Source organism: Vollenhovia emeryi, unplaced genomic scaffold (genome assembly GCF_000949405.1).
Source record: "Vollenhovia emeryi isolate VEMERY1.0 unplaced genomic scaffold, V.emery_V1.0 DF939192.1, whole genome shotgun sequence".
NCBI lineage: Eukaryota > Metazoa > Arthropoda > Insecta > Hymenoptera > Formicidae > Vollenhovia > Vollenhovia emeryi.
The window spans coordinates 152686-173865 of NW_011967174.1; the positions used below are offsets into that span (position 1 = coordinate 152686).

The 21180-nt window shown below is 36.4% G+C and overlaps 1 protein-coding gene across 8 annotated transcripts in view; it reads right to left on the bottom strand.

Moving 5' to 3' along the window:
* Positions 1-1810: 1810 nt before the first annotated feature.
* Positions 1811-21180, bottom strand: part of LOC105562244 (potassium channel subfamily T member 2) — a 137031-nt gene continuing 117661 nt past the window's right edge. For 3 of the 8 annotated variants that reach the window (XM_012012922.1, XM_012012921.1, XM_012012928.1), the window contains 15 exons: positions 19817-20037; positions 18985-19182; positions 18397-18623; positions 17636-18154; positions 15408-15569; positions 14785-14938; positions 12626-12664; positions 11401-11506; positions 11169-11296; positions 10388-10639; positions 9779-9950; positions 7465-7650; positions 6840-6971; positions 6089-6202; positions 1811-5208 (listed from right to left, as the gene is read on the bottom strand). In XM_012012922.1, coding sequence (XP_011868312.1) covers positions 4306-5208; positions 6089-6202; positions 6840-6971; positions 7465-7650; positions 9779-9950; positions 10388-10639; positions 11169-11296; positions 11401-11506; positions 12626-12664; positions 14785-14938; positions 15408-15569; positions 17636-18154; positions 18397-18623; positions 18985-19182; positions 19817-20037 — 3513 coding nt within the window. In that variant the 3' untranslated portion in view covers positions 1811-4305. The remainder of the gene's footprint in view (positions 5209-6088; positions 6203-6839; positions 6972-7464; positions 7651-9778; positions 9951-10387; positions 10640-11168; positions 11297-11400; positions 11507-12625; positions 12665-14784; positions 14939-15407; positions 15570-17635; positions 18155-18396; positions 18624-18984; positions 19183-19816; positions 20038-21180) is intronic. The other 5 variants (XM_012012927.1, XM_012012924.1, XM_012012925.1 and 2 more) reach the window with 5 other exon arrangements.

The window sequence follows — 21180 nt, forward strand, 5'->3', positions numbered from 1 at the left end:
TGTGCCTCAATAATAATGTACTTTGGCTATCATTAATAGCTTTTGTGAAAATTTCGTTACAGGGGAAAAGTATAAACATATTCCTTTTACAAATAATTAAGTTATTACAGATTAATCAGTTACCAATACTACGCTACCAATAAGTTGTTTTTAAATTTTCAACTTGTTTTTTCTTCGTTCCCGCGGATTCTACGTCTTTTAATATAAATTGAGATGTAATGAGTACACATTACTCGTAGTCGAGTCAAATTCAATGTTTTGCTTTCCAAGGAATCAAACACACGTTGCACGCACGACAAATCGTTGCACTTCTACACCGTGCAAAACTTGCACGCGCAAGTTAAATTTTGTATATTGTAAGAAGGGCATCATGCAAAATTTCGCGGAATCGATCGCGCCCTCATTCGAGACGTAATTCGAACAATCTTCCTCGAGAGCAGCAAGCACCTTGCGAGAGATCGCCGTGACTTTGCCGCATTAAATTGTAACGTGATACTCTATAGATTATTGAATTCAGCTATGAAGAGTCAGGTCACATCATATTGGTTGATCCTATAATTAATTGTAAGTGTGTATATATATTCTCCGAATAATCGTTTTACTCGCTCTGATAATATCATGAGAATACATGGATACCTTCGATGCATCTCAAGATTTAAATTTATTTCTGCAATCTCACAATGGTAATTTCCCCATACGAGATACCTTTGCCACATTAGTCAAAGAAGAAGTTTAGATGCCATTATTTCATTGTGTCATTTGAAAGAATTCTCAAATTCAACGAAACTTCTTCGACAGGGAATGAAAGAGAGTTACAGGGGAGAGACGCGAAAACTTGAGCAATAAACTTTAATTTGAAAATATGTGGCTGCGTAACATGATAATTAACGTAATTTTTGTCGTTCTCCTTGCTATTCTATTTTGGATAAAAGCGTGTCAAAACGATAATTTAACTGTACTGTTGGGCGGCCTCTGTACGTTTCTCAAACGGTAAAATTATTCAAAATGATCGAGCTTTTCTAATTCAATTATTGTTTGAAACGAGGTTGTAATTATCGTGTTTTTTATATTCGGAATGCAGAAATCTGTTCTATTTACTATATAAAAAATCCTTCATTATTTTTCTCTAAAAGATATTTCGTTCACATGATATCTATGTATAAAAGTCTACAAGACTTCGTCTGCTGTCGCCGACGAAGGAATCAGCGCTAATTGAAGAGAAACAAATAAAGAGCTAACGGAGAAAAAAGAGCAGTGACAGAGAATAATTTGATTAAAGATTGAAATGCGTGGGCAATCAGATGTTAAAAATGATCGATTTTAGTTGAATGAAATAGTAGAACGACGAAAATGCGATAATTCTGCTGTTCTCAATCGGATGTAAAGTCAGTTCGAGAGAAACGAGACATGGCGCATTACTTATCTTACATTTTGATTTTGTACAAGACGCATTCAAGAATTGCCTCATCTCGACTTCGGTTAAAAGAATTATCGTATTTTTTTTGGCGTTAGAGCATGGCTGATCTATTTCACGAATCTATTTTCCAGCTTTCTGTTTTGCGTTTTATGCTTTTGAACATATTGTTTTTATTAATTTTCATTCATTTTTATTAATATTATTCTTATAGTTTACTTTTCGCTTGAATCTTTTATTGTAATCAAATTAAATTTAGATTATCATATTTATTACCACGTAATATATAGGTCGAATAGACAATACAATTTATTTTTTAACCTCTAAAAATAAGGCGTTTAAAAATTAATGTAATAAAAATTTGTTTTCACTTCAGAGCCAACTAAATTTAAAAAATTAGTTGAAGTTAAATAATATTCGCAAATTGTTATATTATTTTATACAAATATTATTTGCACTGCTAACGTTTAACGCTTCATTAGAACACACACATATATAAAATTAATGAAATAAAAAATAATAATCTAAAAAGTTGTAAAATTGTTTCGTGGAATAGATTTCTGGCCACGCATTTAATAGCACTGAATCGACTAGGCTTAATAAAAACAATATAGAAGCAGGTACTTGATAATATGACTTGGTCGAAGAAAAGTGTAAATTGGTCAACGAACGATTGCATTTGGCTGTGAGCGTCACGATTGTGGCGTCACGTCAATGATTAGATCCTAATGTGACCGGTTGCACCAATCTGGCAAACTGTGGTGCACTTATATCTTGCCCAGACGACACTTTGTCATTCACCTTTCGCAAATACCTTTTGAACATTTTTGAGACATATTTTAAATTATTGTAATCCTATTAACATCACCACAATGTGACAATTCAGAAAAAAAAAGTCAGGAAAACGTCACCCACAGTGACAGATAACTTTGGATTACATAATCCAGTTGGTGCAACTTGTCCCGAGTCGCGAAGGACGGCTCTAATTCAACAAACTATTGTAATTGAACGAATTGTTGAATCATCAAGCGAGAACAATCTTACTGACTCGCTAACGATAACTGACTTTTGGGACAATACCCACGAAACACGGAAACTAATACAAGAGTAAATTAAGTAGAAGAAGAAGGTAATATATAGCGATATAGTTTTCGTGCGATTCGTTTGCGATCGATTCTCGTCTGTCACGTAATTTTCACGGTACTTGTCTATACTGGTTTGAAATATCGGCCGTAAATCTCGGCGTCGTCACGAAGGTCGACAATCGTCCTGCGACTCGACATTAAAATCCACTGACGATTTATTAATCACGCGAAAAGTCATGATAATATACGCGCGTGTTCTAAGCACTTAAATCTTTCTAAAATACTCTTCCGCCTATTTACGGAGGATATAACGATGATTTCCGCGCGAGCGGCACTCTCACGTGATATGAATAAAATGGTCGTACATCGTATCTCTATAATATATATATAATAGACTCTTTCTCGCCGTAACTTTTCTCTCTATTATAAAATTATTCACGCTCGACCGCTGAGCGTAACGCTAGATAAGAATCGAGGAGTACGTTATAGAACATTCCTGTTGTATTTTCGTTTCATATCTCGAGAATATATGAAATATACAACGGGCAAGCATTTATTATGAATCACGATTTCAGTTTGCAAATTATTAATTGTAAATAATTGTAATTATACATTAAATAATGTAAAAGATTATTTGGTGAATTAATTTAGTTTCTTTCCATCGTCGAAGGAAAACTGTAAAAAATAAACAAGATCTGCAATTTCCAATGTTAATTAAACATTTTGTAGATTCCAAACTGACTCCACAAATAAAACATGATATTAAGTCGCAGTAATTCCTGTGGCAACATTCAGTAGGTGATTCAGTGTATATGCTTGTCAGTTGCAAAGCACTCTTTTTAAGTGCCACTTTGCACTAATTTTATACGATTCACTGCCCAATGAATGAAGTCATAATCACGGATATCGGTACTCTAGAGGCGACCTAGAGAGCAAAACGTTTTAAAAATATAACTACTATTGGTATGAATTATAAAAGTAAGGTACATCCAAATCTGAAGCTCGTAACATGGTTACATTCTAGTAACAAAATAATGATTATTGGTTTTCAATGCGACTCTTCATTAACAATCGTGCTAGCATTGAAATCTCCAACGAGATCTTTCGCAAATAGAAAGCATACTCTTCAGAGGATCAATGGAACTGACGTATCACAGTTACGATTTGATATACCTGCATTTAGGTCCACGAATTGTCATAAATCACGCCGTCTTGAAGCAAAAAAAGAAAGTGTTATCATAAATTGGAGAGTGCGAGTAATTCAACAATATCAATACAAGATAAAGAAGCGCTTAATTCCAATCGCCGTTTTATAAAAATTAATTTTCGTAAACATCCACGATCGCTAATTAATTTAAAGTATTTGAATATCAATATCGACGAATATTGCATGAATAATTGCATTAAATTATTTACTTGCAATAAAGATTTTTCAATTTACGTATTTACACTTGTAAACTAGAAGAGCTATAAGAGGGATATAGTAAAGAAATCAATTCTAATTCAGAACTAAGTGAAACTTGTTGAAGTAATCTCATCCCAACTTATTTCAACTATTGCAAAATATCCCGTGACAGGTTGCAATAGCTATCAGTCCAACATGGTTAATTTCATCGAAACACCTTGCTCTCCAGCCGTCTCATCCATCAGTCCCACGAAATACGCCGCTCGAGTATCCTTCATCGATCCGTTATGACCGTAAGGACGTCATTCTTGACGTCGTCCAGCCCTAAATGCCATGTGGGAACGCTACAGCCACTTATTTCGTGCCACGCCGGAGAGCCTGCGTCCCCACATTAGGTTATATCATACTATTGTTCCCTGTATGTGCTGCGGATCCTGCGTGGGTCCCTGCATCTGCGGCGATTGGCAGGGCGAGCCCATCGGACACTGAAGGGAGGGCGGATCGTAGAGACCACCCAAGGAGCCGCCGAGGCCCGCGCCGAGGCTGGGTCCCAAGGCCGCGTTGAGTTCCGGCATGGAGGGCAGACCCACGTCGAGAATACCGGTATTGCTAGCACCGCCACCAGCCTGCGAGCCCTCCTCCGGCGGCGTCACCTCCAGGCCGATCGAGCCGTTCAAGGCGATCTTGATCGGGTTGTGGTTGGAGGGATGTGAAAGCGCACCCAGACCGATGTCCTCCAGGCTACTCTTTCGCCTTGTAGTCATCGTCAGGCCCTGCCTGAGGGAATTACTGCGTCGCAGCAGAATATCATCGACCACCCTTAATGAGTTGGAGCGACCGCGCAGGGTACCGGCCACGGTAGGACTGTCGGGTAGAGACAGTGAATTCGACTTGGTCGTACCCAAGGGTGGCGGTCTGGCCAAACCTATGGTGGAGCCGCGCCGACTACCCGAGCCGGTTTGTAGACCCGCGGCCGCGACCGCCGCACTCATCTGGGACACCAGTTGCGCCGAGCAGAAGCTGATGTTGCTCTTGCGCCGGGAGTTGTGCCGCTCGAAGGTCTTCTGCGCGGAGAACGGGCTGGGCCGCACCAAATAGACGATGTCACCTTCCTCGAGCTTCAGATCGCAGCTCGGATTGATAATCACGTAGGATAGGCTGTTGCGCTTCTCCGACACGTCGTCGTAATCGGCGACCGGCAGATTCAACGATTCCATCCGCGAGCGCACCAGGTTCGCAATTTCCGCTCGTTCGATCTGCTGCGCGTGGTTGTCGCGCGCCTCGTCGCCAAGGCTCACCGAGTACTGGTATATGAAACAGACGACCAAATGTCAGCACAAATCTGCATCCGCTGAGAGATAGTCTGTTGTAACGATCGATAATATCAACGAGGTGGCTTGAATAACGCATCAGTTATTCCACCTGATCTCTTATCATAGTCTCGTACATTAAAGTGACATCAGCATTGTGCGGCGCTCGAAATTACGTGCTCTTTATAAAGTGCGGGATAAAATAAAGAATTGCAGTTTTCGTAGGAGGCAAATAAGAATAAAGACTTTTTAGATCCTAGCGCTTTCTCACGCGATCTCTTCGCGATTTGATTGTTACTCGTATTGTAAATGTATAGGTTTCATAAGACTTTTCGAAAGGAAACAGTTCACGTTTGCGTGGGAATTATTAAAAATGTAGTAAAGTTGAACAAATATGTGCACTTTATCTCCATAGCATGCAACAAGTGGCTTAACGCGCGCGGTTTGTATGGCATCGCAAGAACCGCTACCACCCCACCGTTACAGCCACCTTCTCGATATCAGCTGAACGCCACAATCGATTGACCTTAAGTCTAAACAATAGATAAAAAATGTCTTCGGCTCCGCGAAGACGAAAATTCCTGATGTGAGCACAATCGATCTCGGGGATACAACGTTTCGCATGCGCTGCTGTGCTGCGGCAGACGAGTCTGGACGTCCATCAGACAGAGTGTGAGTGACAGAGAGAAAGAGAGAAAGAGAGGGATGGGGGGAGAGGGGGAGGGAGAGAGAGAGAAAAAGAAAAGATAGAGAGAGGTACGAAGAGGCGGAGCGATAGTGAGATTAAGGCGAGAATGGAGAATAAGAGAGAAATATATGTATATAAAACGATCTGAGAAGGAAACAACAGCCACCACGTCGACGTTTTACTCACAGCAGATGCACCCTTGTCGCGGGTGGCGCAATTCGCAAGGCACGAAGCTGCCGCCGAATGACGCACCTTGTACGTCACCCCGACGCCGGCGTCGCTTTCCGCGTCTGAGTCGTCCTGTTGAAACGACAAGCAATTCTACCCTTACTAATGAGCGCATCGCCTACGCCGCGATTTCGCGAGTCCGAGTACAGCGTGTCGCTGTGATGCAATGATTAGACCGTACGCCCGCTCGGCCTGTCCCATCGAAGTAAGTGCTCCTCGCCGAGGACACTGACGCTCGAAATGAGCGCCTCGCATTACATTTGTGGGAACGGCCGAAATTGTTTTTTAACTATACCATCACTGCAAATAGTCTTTGTTCCCGTTTCGTTACTGTACTTTACACGCCGGTGATTAAACAAAGCTGCGTCGCAGTCGAGCACACTAAATCTAGCACGATGCAAGTTCAAAGATCAATGAATTAGGGAGATAACGTGCTATGAGAATTAGTTCAAGATGCAACGGCCCCGGCACGTTATTTATGCGCGGCGGGATTAGGCCGAGAAATGCCACGAGAAGACATGGGGCAGGAAACGAAATTAAAAGAAGGAGCGAGAGCACAACCATGCGCTACTCACAGCCGCCATTCAACGATTTTTCCTTATAAATCCTTATAAGTTTCCTTATAAAAGGTACATGTAGCAAACTCTACTTCGACTATGTTTCTTCCAAGACAAGAAGTTATGCTTGATAGATGTGAAATTATGCTTACATGCGAGGAGTCGGACACGGTGGTATCCTGCGTCCTGTATATTCCAATTGGAATTTCGCAGGTGGTCGAGCAAAGTTTCTGATACAATCTGCCATACGTTCTTATCCACATGTCATCCTTAGTTATACGCATCTGCAATTGTTTTCATTCGCCAATAATATCAATAAAATAGTACACATACCCAGTAACCACCAACAGTTACATAACGTTAATAATATAAATTTAATATAACACATGTTGTACGTAACATGTTAAACAGTTGAGTAGAAAATAATTAATTATTAATAAAATTACTAATATTACGATTTCTTATGTATCTGTCAGTTGGTGTTTATTAATTAGTAAATACAAGTACAGAAACACACAACATAGTATAGAATTCTTCAGAATTCCCGTGTATGTAGAAATTGGCTAATTAAATCACGAAATTTGGTGGTCAGATTTTCTTAATTTATATTAAATTTTTCGTAAGATTAAAAATGGTTTACAACGATGAATGTTGTGGCTATTGTAGCTATCATTCATATATGTCGAAGAAGTTAACTAGTACAGAGGAATTTGGCTCTCTCTCTCTCTCCATTAGTACATTTTATATTAATAAATTATATTTTGAACAATTGCTCACCGACGTGAGAAATCCAGATCCTGGCGCTTGATCTACTCCCAGTAACAGTCTTACGAATGTTATCACGTAATCTTTGACGAACGCTTGGTAAAGTAAAGTATCTAACATCGAGGCGCTGAAGACACTACCGGCGGCGAACGGCAATCGAAACATGTACGATATGTGAGATCCTCTTTCCTTTTCTCTCTGCAAACATTATCAGTTGTGAATTTTATTTATTCGTAGATAATATCGCCGGCTGTTGCAAACAATCACTCCTAAAATCTGTTACGAACTCTCATACATTTCCTGGTCACTCTAATATATACAAACATTATTTGTTCTTGTTTAATACATCTCGTGTGTGCCAACATTTTCGGTCAGGCATGAAACAACAATACCAATGTTTTAATATTCCAATAAAAATTTCTAACAAACAACCGCAAGCATTTGTAATTCTAAAAACCACATTTTGATATCATGAATGAATAAAATGTCAAAAGTGTATTATTGTGTACAAAAAAATAAGGCAATATTGAAATATAATTATGAAATGTTTGTTTAATCAATATTATTCATTAAAAAATCTATAACGTAACATTATCAAAATCTATCTAAAAAAATACTGTTATCTACAACGCGACGTATGAGACATCATGATTGAATAAACAAAACGTGTATTCGGTTTATACATGTAATAGCAGAATTAGCCTTTTTATTTCGTCTTTTAATAATTTTCACTAATTCAAATACTGAAATTTGTGACCGATCAATTTTAATATCTATAATTTAACTTATATATTAAATATTTTAACTATTAAAAATCTTCAAGCATCCGGCATATCGCATCATGCAATGTAGCATGAAAATGACATGGCGTGTAAGTTTCACGTTTCTTCCACTCAGAAGAATAAAGATTAGAAGATCGGATTAGAAGATTGGAGACGCTATTGCGTAATGGTGCAACTGTGGAACTTTACATTCGCAAAACTGATGTGTAAAATATTATGAGACTAACATTATAATTATTATAATAAATAATTATAGTATAATAGTATAATTAGCCTAATATGACATTTTGTGGCATGAAGCTAAAACAGATGCTACCGCGTCCAATCTTTGAATGAGTACGCATGTCACACATTTTGTACAACACTATTGTATAGGCATTGTACAGGGATATATAAAAATACTGGGTAATTGCCAGGTAATGCAGGTTGACTAAGTGTGTCATGCTATATAAATGATGCAGGAAAAGTAAAATAATGTATGTGCTTGCAAGGCGAAGAAAATGATGATGATATTTTCGGAGAATCTAATTTATTAAGCGGCATCAATTTCACGGCATGAGTCACCATGCTATAACATCTAATTTAAGATTAAAGAGTACTAAGGAATAACTATCGGATATATTGAGTGCAACGGGACAATAAGGTGATCAGTTCATCGTGACCCATGCATCGATAGGTTCATAAGCGACTACTTGTAAAATGTTGTTCATAATTGTCAATATTTTCCATATTCTCATCGCTCTCGTAAAATATCTCGTAAGGTAATTGTTGTAAAAAGTTACTCTGTTAAAACTTTTTTAATTTACCACATCAGTACTTGTAATCAATATATGTACATTCTTAAAAGTCTTTGTAATTGTGTATGTAACCGGTTTATAATTAATTACAACCTAAGTTACAACGTAATTATGCGCTACGTTTTATCCTACTTGGAATTTTATTTATAAAAGAAACTTTATCTCGGGTTCTTCCGTGTCAATATCGCGCACTAAAGAATAAAGTAAAGATATGGTGGCGTTGGTAAAGTTGACAAGCGGCGCATCGAGGGTGCATGCGGAAAGCAGCACTTAGAGCAAAGTGATTTCCGTGCGGAGCGACTTTACTCTCGTAATTTCTTTCCGCCTCCAACGGCGCGGCTTTACGGTGAGGCCGGCGATCGCAAATCTCGGGAAGCGTCTTTTTAAGTTTGCCGCAATATCGAACGCTGCATCCACCGAAATTAGATTTGTATAAAAGCCATTCGCCGGGAAGCGAAGTAGGATGAAATATGGAAGGAATTGTTTTACAAGTTCAGGTCGCAAAAGCGTATTTTTTTCTTGTCATTCCATCGAAATCACGCATTTTATACTGGGGTTGCAAAATACACAACGGTGGCACAACAATATCAATTTTGTGATAGTGTAATAGAGAATTTTCAGATCCAATATGTCGTAAATATTAGAATGATACGAGAGCGACGAAAATATTAGAATTTAGCAGTCAATCGATCAATCAATTCAACAATCAATCAATCAGAGGTTGGAGAATGAGTGATATCGTGTTACCGGGGAGCCCATCGGAGGCTCATCGGAGTAGTTGTCATCGGTAGTAGCACTGAGGAGTACCTTTTCCATTTTGCTGAGATGCAAAGCGTACTTGTCGTGTGCCCGAAACTGCATGAAACGCATATTGCTCGACTGGGACAACTCTGTTATACTCTTTATGCTTGGGAAGAACCTATCAAAGAAACAGAAAACAATCGATCCCATAAAAAGTGGGAACGTAACGTGTAATTTTATGTAACTTTATTGATAATTTCCTGTTTTATATTTGCTATTAATAATTAACAATAAGCTTAAATTTCATCTTCTTTATAATAAAAAATTTCATAATCTCGATTCTCTACGATTAATTAACAATTAAATAATTTTATATTACTGTAAATACTATTTAATTTTTATATACATACACATTATTGTAATAATAAGAAAATATTCAAACAAACTCTGTATCTAGAGACTAGATACATGAACAACATATTAAAATGATTTACCTGCTTTAAACTAAATAGCAATACAAATATCTTTTGCAATCAAGGCTCAGTTATAGACTTAAATTGTAAATTACAGTCCAAAGATATCTTGCCAGGTAATTTTTATTGTAATGCTACTCACTTAAACATAGTCTGCACCGCAACAATTGTATTGCAATCAGCCAAGGTGTCCTCCTCAGCGGAATTGTTGAGTTCTTTGTTTACGACTACGACGTTTTCTGCTAAAGTGATACCAGCCCGGAGAAGGTCGTCTAAGCAGTCGATAGAACCACGCATCCAGTAAACCAACGGAAAGTAGGACACTGCGTCGAGAAACGCGATTTCCGGTTTTCTCTCCAGCAAAAGGATAATCGGATTCAATGATGTTTTCGACCTGGCAAATGTTCCTGCTTGTTAATTGATCGTTCCTTCTCGTACGTCACTTGATCATTGCGTGCGCGTACGCGTTTAATGTATTTAAGTTTTTTAAATACATTTTGTATTAAAGATACACAGCTAAATAGGTTTAAACCGTTATGTCCTCAAGTTAAAATATAGTTTTAAGTGACGCTACGATTAAGAAATATGTGAAATGCTTGAAATCAATGAATATATTTTTCACTTAACGGAAAATGTTAACGTGACAGAGATGTAGATTTAAATAATGCTAACAAAATCGCAACTAACAACTCTAATTAACGGCTATTAAAATTTTTTTAACTGCTTATGCGGCGCTCACATTTTGTTCAATGTAATTAAAAAGTTTAATCGTTGCACAGTAACACAGATGACAAGATTTCTGCTTCTTGGCAATTACGTATGGAAATAATTTTGTAAAGTCAAGTTGACAATACAAACTGTAACATTTATCAGTTAATAATCGTATTATATGTATATGAAAGCATTAATGATGCAATAAATACCTAAAATGTGCCCTCAACGGTATAATAAAGTTATAAATTCCATTGCTAGCGTAATCCGCTGCTAGTATAATGGTCTTGTTCTGCCAATTGTACTCTTTGGCATTTCTATAGCTGCAATGTTGGCACACCTAATAAAACGGCAAGGAGATTTGTGAGTGTCAGAAATGGATACAATTTTATTCGTAATTTTAAATTAAATTTGCCGGAAAATTGTCCGTAGAGCCGTACATACCTGAGCCAGCTGAAGACAACACAGAGGCTTTTTCTCCTTGAGAAGATAGCACAAGGTTGGCGAAACTCCAATGAAGGGCGAAACTGGTGGAAATCCCTTGACAATCCTGCAACATTGCAAAACTTAATTATTTCGTCCCGATGCCTCTGCGTATGATACTAGATTTCGGCGCCGCGCGCTTCTTGCTAACGAATGTCTCCTGGGGACGACAAAGTGATAACACGACAATTTGAGTTGGCGTATCATCGACATAAAGATAATAGAGCTCGACGGAGCAGACACAGACTTGTTTCTTTTTAAGGATTAGATTAAAATTAAGTTATTTTTTTATCAGTTTTTGTGGTAGTACATTTAATTGTAGATATTTACATACAAAATTGTTTTAGAAAAATGTTCGTCCCTAAAATATGCAGCTCTTTCATGGAGAAAAGCTCGTCTCTCTCGAATGTTATTTACCGATTTTCAGTTCCTTGAAAGTCAGAGATAAGTCCCGTTTGAAAGAGATGAAAGAGTGTAAGTCGTTTTATATTATACTCTCGGATTTCACATCTTTGTGTCACGCTATCCAAACTGTAAATATTATTCAATATTGGCATAGTGTTAGGCCCGAAAACATTTATTACGATCATGATGGTATTCCGTTTGTAAATTATCTTACAGTAATTTATATTCACTATTAATCACGTTTAAAAAGTTTTGAGTTTTTTAAAAATGAAATCAGGAAATATTTGAAATACAAATTTCAATATAGAATTTTCATATTAATTTTCAGTCGTTAATTATTATGTTTTTATGTAGCAACGAGATTAAAATTATTTACTATTTAAATTAAAGGTTTATGTTAATTGTAATTAACAATATCAAGAAGATTGGATATTATTTACTCTTATTATGTAGCTTACGTTTAATTAATACATATTAAAAATATTAAGGATTAAAAAATTTAAGTTTTATTTATGCTGTTTTTTTGTTGACAATTACATATGATACGAATATTATGTAATAATAACAGAAGTATTAACAGCGTCGAAACGCTGTTATCTTCGATACATACTTACGACGTCGACTTCAACCAGCAAATCTTTAAGTTTATATAAATCATATTATGTGCATGAACTACATAGTTGTCATAAGAAAACTAAAAGTGAAATAAATAAAACACATTTTAATAAATAAAGAAGCAAATCAAATGGAGATGTGTAGAAGCGTAAAATAAGAGACTCACCCTTTGAAACTGCTGGACGGAAGTCGTGCAGCAAGACGGCTGTGCACAAGGACGATGCAAGAAGGAAGACATCGAAAACATCCAGGACATATAAGGTGTCAGGCAGGACAGCATCGAGCAGCGATTCAACGGCACCGTCCGGTGCCGTTAGTGAAACAGGCATTGAGAGACATTGAGACAGATACATCGACCATTGATTTGCACGATTATTACTTAAACGATTAAAGATGAATAAATGTCAGTGCGTCGAAACGTCGCGTATAAAACGATACCCGATCTACCGTGTTTGGTATTTTGCGCTTCTCAAATAGATAAATCAAAAAGAAAATGTAAAACGATGGAACGAATAAAACCCTAGTGATAAAAAAATCTATAGAGTTGGATCTATCTCTGAGGTCCTACTTCGAAGCTCTATATTATTTGGCACATTCCAGATTTTTTTTATCTATGTAGAGATATCAGAAATCGTTACTGCTAGCTATATAGACATAGTACTATTGCTACTTAAGACTAGCAGAGTAAGGAAATGTTAAAGCTGTATTGTATATTCCGCGTCATTTAGATAAAATATTTTAGAACTCACTCTTTATGCGAACAGTATATATTAAATATTAAATTGTTAAGAAGAGTTTATTCTATTACATGTTATATACTAGATGATTACAGGTATATAAAACAGAAATTTTTAGAAATTAAATAATTACTATCAATTTTAATGATTACATCGAAATTTAAGATAAAATTTAATTGCTAAGATATTTAAAACCTAATGTTAAATCTTTCCCTGAGCGTTTTGAATTGTTTGCGGATATTTAGATACACAGATACGCGGTAACTTTAATATTCACTGTATTTACTGGAAGATAGCGAATGTTAATAAAAAAAATTTAGTTATTTTATTATTATAAATATGATAATATAGTAATTTAGTATTCGCGTTGTAAAACTCTAAAACATTGTATAATTTGTGATAATTGCAATTATAACAAATTATCGAAAATTATATCGATAATTATTCTATAAAATTTCAGATAACAACTAATAGAATAATATTTCTTAATTATTTCTTAAGCTGCCATTTTTACTTGTTGTGTAAAAGTTCGAGGGATACAAATATAGAGCCTTTCACTACATTGACGACGCTTGCACTCATGTGTAACTAACACTGGCTTTCTGGCGAGATAATGATGGTGTCGAGAGAATGTAAGATAAAGATGAAAGCATATCGTGAAGAGCCGGGGCATACACGGTGCATATTCGTATAACTGTCAGAATACCCTGCAAGTACCCTCTTTTTCAATGACACAGAATGAACGGTACAATAGCTCCTGACGCGTCCGTGTTTTAACGCTAATGACGTCATTAAATTAAAAACACGCCGAGGCGTATAGTTTTCTAGGAAGACACAAGTGACCCCGTCTTGTAGCTCCGCAGATATTTAAAAATTTTATGATAATGTAACATGTGTTAAACATAGAAAATTGATAGACAAAAATATTACATCGTTATTTTAACAAGAATTTTAGCTAAACTTACTGAAGTTTACAGAAATCACAGAACAAGATTTTTTTAATAGGGTAGAGCGGAGCTTTCGCTATGACAAAGTCATATATAAATCACAAATTATTTCATTAATGTAATAAGACGCTTTGTAAAACAAAATATAGATATTAAATATTATTAATTCTATTTATAAGATAATTAAATAATTAAATTATTACTTCTTCATTAATATCAATCTTGAAAATTTGAGATTTTTCTTTCACGAGTATTTTCTTCATTATATGTTAACTAGTGTGCAAATACAAAAAATATATAAAATACATACAATATGCATAGAGAGTTGTGATGCACATAAATAGAAACCCATCCGTTACATCAAGATCGCATCATGCAGGTGCACGAGACAGAGTGCGACATTGTCCTCGGAGGATTTTGCAATTGTGCGTAAAGTTATTGATATAGTCATAACGCATATTAAACAATTCGGAAAAAGAGAAGAAAAAACATAACTTCCTGCTAATAATTTTCTCTACTCGATTCGTTTCTCTATTTTCAACGAACTATTCTTCGTGCTGCATGTGTTCGTCAAAAACTGCCGTCATGGATCCTTAGACTGCATCGCAATGAAAGATAAGGGAAAAAATTAAAATACTTACGCGATTTTCTCGCTTGGCGATCTCCAAGGGACATCGTCGTCCATTTCATCCTCCGATTCGTCAGCTTCGTGATCCAAAGATTCTTGACCAGGCAAATGTAACGTCGAACCCGTTAGCATATCTGGTACTGGTAGAATACTTGGTCTTCTGCTCCCTGAAATATTGTAAATAAAAAAACTCTCTTTTTCTTTCTAATGTGCAGACCATTTTGTTAATTAGCGGTATTCTTTCCACATTTCTGAAATTTATACATTCACCTTATTCCTAAAGGAAACTCTATCATTGAGCCAAAATATGTCATTATAAGAAATACTTGTTGCGACTTAATCGATTTCATATTTCCTTCACCAAAATTTAAACTGCATTATTACTATGTAAATATTTTCAAATAACCTTTAATTATCAGTTTCATTTACATTAGCAACAGAAATTCAATTTAGCGTAATGTTACAAGAAACTAAAACAGATTTTTTTAAATGACCGGCTATGAACCAAATTTTAAATTTAACATAATTTTTATTTGTGCTTTACTTTAATATATAAAAATATATAAATAATATACTTGTTTCCGAATTTTGACAAGTAATTTTTATTACATTATACAATTAGTGAATAAAACTCACCTCTCCTTTGCATTAGAATTTCTGGACTAAGCAGATTGGGATTCGGATCGAGAGATCGTGGTACGTCAAGATGATTTCCCGTGATTGGTGTTTGTGGTGTTGATCCTCCCTCTTTTAAGCATTGCCTCGAATCCCCAAATCCGCCGGGATCGAGGTAAGTCGCTGTAACATACATAAAAGATTGACTGCGATGAGTGATTCTAATATCGAGAGCGACCCTCCTAATATTTAATAATCTTACAAAGTTGCGAATATACTATGAGAAGAAATGTCTTCATAATCGATGAACGTGAAGAAAAAAGACATGAATGTCTTTAAGAAATAATAAGTGTGAAAAGTAATTCGTTGTATCAAGAAAAATACTGTCGCGTCCGGCTATTTTCTCGTTCTACATAAATATTTGTACACTCATTCTTTCAATATCTAGTATTTAATGTATTTACAACTAAAAAGACGTTTAATTAAATTATTAAATAATAATTCTGTATATTACATTACTAAATAATTTAATCAATAATCTCTAATTACAAACTTTTGACATTCTAAACAATTAGAAAGGTGTTTAAAATAAAAATCTTTTTATTTGTTTAAACTGCCAAAAGTTTATAATTAGAGATTATTAACTGATACTTAATATTCGTATAAAATCATGATTTCTGCGGATGATTGTATTATATTATATTCCACATAAACTATCATTTTTACTATCATCTATATTTTTCCATTTCAACGGTTTTTTTGTATTTTACCCATGAATACTCATGGTTTTGAATAGATCGATTAATCGATAACATATCAGATTACTGTCTAACCCGTGTCAGTCGTATCGCAACCGAGATCCGTGCGGTAAAGTAACTCGAATGAAACATGGATTCGCAATATTTCACACTATAGCTTCCTTCACAGTTTCCTATTCAGAAACCGCTCTTATTGAGGGTCGTTGATGACGAATACTGAATGGCGCATGAACAGTATATGCACGCAGATTACACATAAAGCGACGTGCAAGCATAAACCGCGTCAAGAAAGACGTGAAAAGGAAGGAATCGTTCGACATTTCGGTCGGTTAATCTTCAACCAACACTGTATATTAAGATTTAATCGCACGTGTGATTCGATATGCGTTATTATCCCGAGTTTTCCACATAACTGCGCTTTATAGTATTATAGAATAACCTGGCGTATGAAATTCGTGCAGTAACATAAAACGACTATGTGAACGAAAGCGTTTTAAAACTAATAAATTATATGTATAAATAAAATTAATTTCGTATAATTTCATTATTATTTTATACATATATTGCAGGTGCTAAGTATTAAATTATTTGAATAGATTTTTTTAAGGAAAGATTTTATATTTTATAGACAATTTTACGAAGAATGTACACAATAATGTTAGAAAATTTGTAATATGCACTCAATTGATACAGTTTTTAACTAATAGAAATAAAATTGTTTAAATAAAGAAACTTGTACTAAATTTCTTTAGCTATTATTCCTTCTTTTTCAAAAAACAGTGTTTTCTATTTTATTAATTATCACTCTACATTTATAGCTGTAAAGCATTGTGTCTTATGTATGTGTACGTGTATGTTTGTGTAATGAGATATGAACATTTAACAAGTGCGAACAAATAACACTCTAAGCGATATTTAACGATGTCTCTTAGTGCAATGAAAAGAGTGCTAAAAAAAAGAACTATAAAATATAATTTCACGTTTACACTAATTGTGATCAGGTGCTTATTTTAAATTAGCTCTTTGTATTCAGCGGTTTCACTCTGAAATCCTTTTGCTTCAAAGTCTCTGCGCTGTCTTTACTTAAGGAGTTTTAAAGAATTAATTCAAAATTAATATACTGGATTTCAAAGAGCTAACTTCTTTGCAGTCAAACAAATATTAAAAATTCAAATTTAATTGTTAGGCATTAATGAAACCTGGGCAAATAGTGTAAAGTTTGCGAGTTCGTGTATATATATGTATATGTAAAAATGATATTAGAATTTTCTTAAAATCAGCTTTCGAAGATCTTTTGTAAGCCTACAGCTCTATCCAGTAATTATTAGATTAAACTATACTATGTCTATACTAATTTGCCCAAATTCTAGATATTGAAACTTTGGGTGATTTGATCAATGAATAATACCAATGTTGTAAGATGAAATAAGAGAGACAAAAGTAAAATTGAAGAAGAAGAAAAAGAAGAAGCATAGCGCATGCGACACTCACGGTGGACATTGGATGCGAGTAAGTTGTAGTGTTGGGTTGGTATGGGCGTGCTAGGGAGGACCTGCAAAATAACCTGCGGTAGCAACGGGGCCCTGTGACCTTGGGAACCATCCAATTGGTCCTGTGCACGGGGCCCCGTGCAGGTCTCCTGTCTGCAGAGTGTTTCGCTCAGCGCAATGTTACAACTGTTGGAAAATCGTTGGTGCGCGTCGGCACCATTGCTGATTGCTGTACCGTTCCCGTCGCCGCCACCGGTGCAGCTGGTCGATATCGTCGTCGTCGTAGTCGTCGTCGTCGTCGCCGACGTTGCCCCCGTGGAATTCATGGTCGCCGTTATAGTGTTGGTCGTCGGGGTGTTCGTTGCCGACCCGTTATTCGCGTCCGTCTTCGTCTCGACGATCACCTGCGTGCCCTCGCCGACGCCGCCTTGATTGTTCGCGACCACAAATGCGGAATTCTCCTCCTTGGTGATGCTCATGTAGTAGCAAGTGTCGGTCTTCTTCATTATATGTCGAGGTCCTGCGTACACGATTGGCACATAAATGTAGCGGTCTTTCATTTTACACTCGCACAGAACCAATCGAAATAATTTGAGCGTTTTGTTTCTCTGTCGCTTCTTTTTATTTCTAATTAGAATATTATAATATTCTCAACTCCGTTTGTGTTCATTTTTTATTTCAATTCAAGAGATAAAGAGCTGGAAAAAGTGTATCCAAGAGAAAGAGTCTAAAAGACACCGGTAATGTGTGTCGCGAGATTACCAGGATTCAACAGGATAGTATCCTCGTAAAATTCCGGAAGTTCCGCTGGTCTGACTGCGACAAGCGCAACCCCATATTTCCGGTGGCTGTGGAAGGACGCGTAGGTGAAGGATTTTCCCTCGTACTCCCCGAAAAAGCGGGAGTCGCCGAGAATTATGTGATAAATCTCGTTGCCAGAACATTTACCATATAGTCTGTGCCATTCTTCCTGCGACTGTTGACCTTCTCTGTAAAAAGGAATATTTCAGTTCAGAATTTTCTCGTCTTTATGCGATGCAACATTCACGGCATGCAGTCACGCAAAATGTAAAAATAGTATATTTCACTCACACTATTTTGTTATATAGCATTGTAGGATTTAATAAAACTTTATGCTCCAGTGCACAATTTTGTAATTTAGTAATATACATTTTGCCAAATACATTGGACTTTTAAAATTAATCGTCACATTTAAATGCTCATATTAAAGATGATATAAATACTTGAAGTACAATGACAGTTCACGTGGCTGTGCACGCTAACGGCACATTGCTGTTGTACGATTAAATTTATGAAATAATTATTGTTCTGCGGTTGAACAATACTTACTGTCCTCTAGATGTGTGCAGCAACAGGGTAACCAATGTCGATGCGCCGGGACACGTGCAATTGTTTGCCAGAAGGGCGTATTTAAATTCATCCTCGCACACCACGTGCTCCGCGAACTTCACGTGGAGCTTGTTTTCCGGACGGAAGATTTGAACATATTGAGGAACGTTGGGTGCGAAATCTTTCACCGCCCACGATCTACAATTGCCAAATTCATTTTCTATGAAATTTAGACGCGCTTTCAAATCGCACGCGAATAATGCACAAAAAATTTATTTAGACTAAATCCATTTGGAATGATCCTGCTATTATGCTAAGAAGAAGAATTTAAAAGGATATTTTTAAATTTATTTATACATATATTTTTCAATTACACATAAATTATTTTTCATCAACATTGTTCTACTATTTCTTGAATAAAAATTGTACTGCCTGGAACGCATTTTAGATTTTCCCTATTTTATTTCTACGGATCCTTTACCAATCTGAAATTTAATTAGAATCACATGGACAAAGAGCCAATGTCTTAAAGTGCTTGCTTATTAGTTAACTGCGCTTTACAACTGAATTTGAAAGTTAAGGAAATTAAGTGATTAAGGTCAACAGGGCAGCTTAACTTCTATTTAAACTCCGAAGTAAAACTTAAATGAAGAATGTCTGAGATTCGCGAAATAGATCGTCGGGGATAATATTAGGATTATGTTTAATCTCCGTGACGTGAAACTTTATTATCGAAAAAGAAAAGTAGTGGGAAGATATCGAATTTACAACGGCGATCATTAGCTTAACGTTAACGAAGCTTATAATTTAACGGTTTTCTCTGATCGCTGACCTGAGTATCGTGTGTTCGTCGGCAGCGGTTTTGTCAGCATAATTTCTCGCTGCCAACACGAAACAAGCTTCCGCCTCGTTCATCCTGGCCCTTGCGAGATCGCCATCCTTCAAGCATGAGCCCTGTATGTAGATCACCCTTTGCGCCCAGATCGGCACTTGCAGAATCATCCGCATGGTAGTATCGAGTTCCATCGGTGACAAAAGCACCACGTAATAATCCTATCCGTATTAAGTCATTTTCGATTATTAAAAATCACAAAGCAAGTATGAGCGTATAAAAAGCTGTGGTACAATTAATTAACGATCTTCATCCTTGTGAAGCTATTGCAATGTCTGCGAATTTTTATTAGCACGAGACGAATATATTCAATGTGTGCGCACGCTCTATTATTTCGTATGAAAAATAAAAATTGTTATTCAAAAAACGTATATTCAAAAACGATTGTATTATTTGCCTTATTCGGCAATTAATATTAACAATTTTCGCAGACCGTCCCAGGTAGAAATCTGCCTCAATTTGCCGAGATTAAGTACAGGGCCTGGATAGAAAAATCTAATTAAAAATATCCGTTTAGGTCCAGAATACACCCTAGAAATTTACCTTGATTTTACCGAGAGAAAAATAGTCGGAAAACTCTACATGGGTCCTAGATTGCCACTGACAGATTTTTCCCTGATTCCCTCCTGAATAGATAGCACTGGTACCACATACTGCCGTGACGTGGCGACCGCGCGTTAGTCTTCCTCGTAAGTAAAAATCGTCCCGTATTAGTATAAAAGGCGATATGATGCGAGAGCGAGTTGTCTGGATCATGGATAAACCTGGACGTTACATTTACGGTCAGGGCCCTGTCAGAGCTGCCTGATGAGTGCCTGACCAGGCATTAAGGCATCTTTATTAGGACCCTATCAGAACCCTACTAAAATTTCTGCTCGGGTGGAATTCCAGGGAATATTTTAGGGAAAAATTTTAGATTGAAGCCTGGACCAGACTGGATCATAAAAACAATTATGGTATCCACAAAATAAGTAAATATCTAGGAAAATTATAGACCCCAGCTAGATTCCAGATAATTTTTCTAAACAAATTCCGGGCGTAATCTTGGACCGATCTGGATTCAGCGACAGGGCCTGTTCGATTTAGGCGTCCCAAACTTTACATAGACCCTAGCTAGATTTTCCACCTGGATCCCAGAAATATTTTACAAAAAATATATGGGGCCCTGATTGTTTCCAGACAAAGTTTCTACCTGGGGTGTTATACTAGTGATTAAAATTAAGTTCAACGAATCATTTAAAAATTAATTGCCCGGGCTATTTTAACTATGATAAACTGAGTGCTTGAGAAAGAATTTTTACGAA